The 4,997-nt window shown below is 40.7% G+C and overlaps 1 protein-coding gene across 1 annotated transcript; it reads right to left on the bottom strand.

Annotated features, from left to right (window-relative positions):
- Positions 1-614: 614 nt before the first annotated feature.
- Positions 615-1,746, bottom strand: lrrc30a (leucine rich repeat containing 30a). Its single transcript, NM_001082800.2, has one exon. The coding sequence runs from the start codon at positions 1,716-1,718 to the stop codon at positions 855-857; it is 864 nt and encodes a 287-aa protein (NP_001076269.2). The 5' UTR covers positions 1,719-1,746; the 3' UTR covers positions 615-854.
- Between the last annotated feature and the right edge of the window lie 3,251 nt (positions 1,747-4,997).

Raw genomic sequence — 4,997 nt, forward strand, 5'->3', positions numbered from 1 at the left:
GAAACAAGATCAAACTGCAGGCAAGTTAGAAAAGCATTTTTGCAGTTTGTTTTGTAGTTAAAAGTGCTTCAAAAACTTCCCAAAAGGCCTTTAATATAGAGTCTAGTAATGATATTAATAAACAAACCCTTCCCGTTCCCCAAACCCCCTCAGCAGCAGAGCTCCGGCAGACACACACTCTCTGATATCAGTCAGAACACAAATAAGACACTTCTCAAAGACCTTGTCGGAGTCCAGAATAAAGAGCGGCATAAACTAAAACTGGCTTAAGGTTGTCATATATTGATTTTAAAGTCGCGTTACACAGCACTGATCACAAATAATAAAACATCTCATGTCAAAATGAAACACAAGATTATTGGCAGATTGTTTTGCTTATTTTAATTTAAAAAATCACCTAATTTTGACTCATTATTTCTGAAAACAAGATAATATTTAGTGTTTGTCTAGAAAATACTTCTTGATTGAAGAACTTTCAGATATTTGGATTAGAAGCAAGCCAAAAAAAGTAAGAGAAGTGTGTTTTGTAGTCAGAGACTTTATGTTGTGCTTAAATATTTGGATTAGAAACAAGATAAAAACTGCAAGCAAGCAAGAAAGGCATTTTTGCAGTGTTTTTTTGTAGTCAAAAGTGCTCCAAAAACATCCCTAAAGAGCTAGTAATGATATTAAGTAAATACTAGACTAAAGAGTCTAGTAATGATATTAACAAACAAACCCTTCCTGTTCCTCAAACCCCCTCAGCAGCAGAGCTCCGGCAGACACACGCTCTCTGATATCAGTCAGAACACAAATAAGACACTTCTCGAAGACCTTGTCGGATCCAGATTGAAGAGCGGGGTATAAACACACCCTCACGTGGCCTTCAGATAGCAGTAGAGCGCCTGCAGGCCGCCGTCCAGCACTTCTTTAATGGGTTTCAGCAGTGGATTGTGCATAATGTGCAGACCTTTATCCAGCGGATGGCACGCCAGCTTCTCCAGACGCTTCAGTTTGTGCATCTCCGCAGGAACGTTCTGGATGTCATTGAAGTCAACATTCAGAAGCTCCAGCTTAGTCAAACAGCAAAGCATCTTGGGAAGCGAGTGGATGCAGTTTCCCTCGACGATGAGGATCTTCAAATCCGTCAGTGCTTGTATCTGATCGGCGATGTTCTCCAGATTGTTGCACGCTAGTTGCAGAAACACCAGGTTCCTCATGGTGTAGACGCAGCCGGGGATGTGCGTTATGTTATTGTGGCTCAGATTGAGTTTCTTTAATCCCACGAGAGCTGAAAGAGACGCCGGCAGCCCGGTGAGGTGATTATTAGCCAAACTCAACACCTCCAGTTTACTGCACATGCAAAGCTCTTCGGGAACTTCGCTTAAGTTATTCCGATATGCAAAAAGCACCTTCAGGTTTCTCAGTCGGCCGATTTCTGGTGGTAAACTGGTCAGGTGGTTTCCCCAAATGTTAAGCACCACCAGGTTTTGCAGCAAACCCAGCGATCCTGGAAGAGAGCGAAGAGAGTTCAGTGATAAGTTCAGCTTTTGCAGCTCCGTTATTTCCCATAGTTCCTCCGGGAGATCCGCCATGCCGCGTCGAGCAAGACTTAGCACGCTGAAACCGAAGTGTGTGGTCGTGTGCTTGCGTATGCGTTCCACTGTTGGGAGATTTTCATCCAAAGCTGCGCTCTTTCTTCCGTCGTCCGCGACTCTCTTGGATTTACTTCCACCCATTTCTGATTCTTCTCCTGTCTGTTTCTCCTCTGACCGACTGAAGCTGAGAAATGCGGAGGACATTCCCGGGACGTCACAGAAAGAGGAGGCGATGTCGGAAACATTACTGAGTTTCACAGCGTCTCCAGCAGCTGCTGCTGTCACTTTAGCACTGATAACCAGTGGACGGAGAACCGCACGGATGTTTCTGGGGTGAAATATGAGGGCACCGGCCTCTCATGACACTCCTGACCCAAAATAAGGACAGCTGTCTATGCTGAAGCTCCTACTTTCAGGGTTATTACAGCCAGGGGTGGAAGGAAGACTGAAAAATCATACACTGTCCATTCTGATAATACAGTAACTGATTTAATGAGGTGTGAGCGAACATGTTTGAGTTAATACACTCACTGGCCACTTTATTAGGTACACCTGTCTAACTGCCTGTTAACGTAAATTTCTAATTAGCCAATGACATGGCAGCAGCTCACTGCATTTAGGCATGTAGACATGGTCAATAGGATCTGCTGCAGTTCAAAGCGAGCATCAGAAAGGGGATTTAAGAGACTTTGAACGTGGCATGGTTGTTGCTGCCAGACGGGCTGCTCTGAGTATTTCAGAAACTGCTGATCTACTGGGATTTTCACGCACAACCATCTCTAGGGTTTACAGAGAATGCTCCGACAAAGAGGAAATATCCAGTGAGCGGCAGTTCTGTGGGCCTTGTTGATGAGGCCAGAGGTCAGAGGAGAATGGCCAGACTGGTGGTGGTGGTGTAATGGTGTGGGGGAGATTTTCTTTGGGTCCATTAGTACCAATTGAGCATCAACGCCACAGCCTACCTGAGTATTGCTGCTGACCATGTCCATCCCTTTATAAGCACAGTGTCTCCATCTTCTGATGGCTACTTCCAGCAGGATAACGCAGCATGTCATAAAGCTCAATCATCTCAGACTGGTTTCTTGAACATGGCGATGAGTTCACTGTACTCAAATGGCCTCCACAGTCACCAGAGCTCAATCCAATAGAGCATGGATGTGAAGCCGATAAATCTGCAGCAAATGTGTGATGCTATCATGTCAATATGAAGCAAAATCTCTGAGGAATATTTCCAGCAGCTTGTTGAATCTCTGTCATGAAGGATTAAGGCAGTTCTGAAGGCAAAAGGGGTCCAACCCGATACTAGTGAGGTGTACCTAATAAAGTGGCCAGTGAGTGTATACAAGATTTTAAGTACATTTGAAAGGATACACTAGTAGATTTTTGGAATAAGTGCACATAAATCATAGAATGTTGATCTAGTTTTGTCTAAGCAACTCATCCTGCAGTGATGTCTCCATGATGTCAGTCATGCGTTCGCTTCATGTCTTCATCAGCACAAACAGAGCCGCTTCACATAAACAGAACTATTCATAGAGCGAATCCCCGGCGGACGCTGACTGACCTGCTGCAGTGATCACCACCGGAATCTGTTTCTGTCCTGAGCTTCATTGCAAGAGTGTAAACAAACCCTTACAACCAGTAGAGAAACGCATGAGAGTGTGTGCGTGCGAGTGTGTGTGTGTTATTTAAAGCCTGTAACTGTACTCATGCTTTCTCACTGTATTAAGTATCCTCAGATGTGGATTAAAGGTTATATCTGTGCTGTGGGTCTTCATTAAGTGGCATTTGCAGGACATCTGAAGGAGCTTCTCTGGCCATTTCTCGGCCCCATGCCAAATAATCAGAGCTTTGTCCTGCTCCACACTGAACTTACAGCACAGTGAGGGAAAAATCTAGAATAATTAATCCAGATTTCTTAGGTAAAGTGTGTATAGCTGATTTATTTTAAGCTGAAATCTCCCAGGTACACAAAATATGTGGATGAAGCACCATTTCCTTTCTTCCATTGGCTTAGTCTCTATTTCAGAGGTCACCACAGCGGAATGAACTGCCAACCATTCCAGCATATGTTTTGTGCAACAGATGCCCTTCCAGCTGCAACCCAGTACTGGGACACACATACACACTCATTCTCACACACTCATACACAACGGCCAATTTAGTTGATCAGTTCCCCTATAGTGCATGTGTTTGGACTGTGGGGGAAACCGGAGCACCCAGAGAAAACCCACAACAACATGGAGAACATGCAAACTCCACACAGAAACACCAACTGACCCAGCTAGGACTTAAACAAGTGACCTTCTTGTAGTGAGGCGACATTGCTAACCCCTGAGCCACCATGTCGCTTATAATTATTATGAATTTAATTATTGATGAATTATTATTATTAATTATTATATTTTATAATTATATATAATTATATATGTTTACTTATATGTATAATTTATATATATATATATATATATATATATATATATATATATATATATATATATATATATATTATAATAATATATAAGCCTTTTATCTTGCAAGGAAAATGAAAGTAAAGAAATGTACAGAATTTGTATCTTAAATGATTATTTTTTTTAAGTAATATTTTTTAATTATTTAATTAAATTGATGAATAAACTATTATGCAGCAGGAACTTTTTAAAGCTCTAATAACAATAATAATAATAATAATGTTTCCCAGAGATGGGTTGCGGCTGGAAGGGCATCCGCTGCGTAAAAACTTGCTGAATAAGTTGGCGGTTCATTCCGCTGTGGCGACCTTGAATTAATAAAGGCACTAAGCCGACAAGAAAATGAATGAATGAATGAATAATAATAATAAGCACTTGTATTAACAATTAGCAGTAATTGTTTTTTTGTTATTTCTTAATAATTTTAAAAAATTTTAATATATATATAATAATATTTCAATTTTTTTTACCGTATTGTAAATCAAATAAATGCAGCCTTACTGAAGAGACAAATATTTTTTTAAATTATTATTGTGTTATTTATGAATAACGAAACCTTTTAATTTAATAATATTTATATAATAATTTTACAGCCTTTTTACTGTAAATTAGATCAAATAAATTATCAAATAAATTCAGCATTAACGAACACTAAAAAGAAATTTGTTAATGATTTTTAAATCAAATTTAAAATATTAACTTATGGTCAGGGTGGCATGGTGGCTCAGTGGTGTCGCACTGTGGCATTACAGCACTCGGGTCACTGAATTGAGTCTCGCCTGGGTCAGTTGGTGTTTCTGTGTGGAGTTTGCATGTTCTCCCCATGTTGGCATGGGTTTCCTCCGGGTGCTCCAAACACATGCGCTATATGGGAATTGATCAACTAAACTGGCCATAGTGTATGAGTGTGTGTGTGTGTGTGTGTGAATGAGTGTGAATGGGTGTTTTC

This window comes from Danio rerio, chromosome 24 (genome assembly GCF_049306965.1).
Source record: "Danio rerio strain Tuebingen ecotype United States chromosome 24, GRCz12tu, whole genome shotgun sequence".
In the NCBI taxonomy this organism is placed as follows: Eukaryota; Metazoa; Chordata; class Actinopteri; order Cypriniformes; family Danionidae; genus Danio; species Danio rerio.

What these genes read in the sequence shown, in the direction of transcription:
- lrrc30a (NM_001082800.2), bottom strand. Translation starts at nt 1,718, where the DNA reads ATGGGTGGAAGTAAATCCAAGAGAGTCGCGGACGACGGAAGAAAGAGC.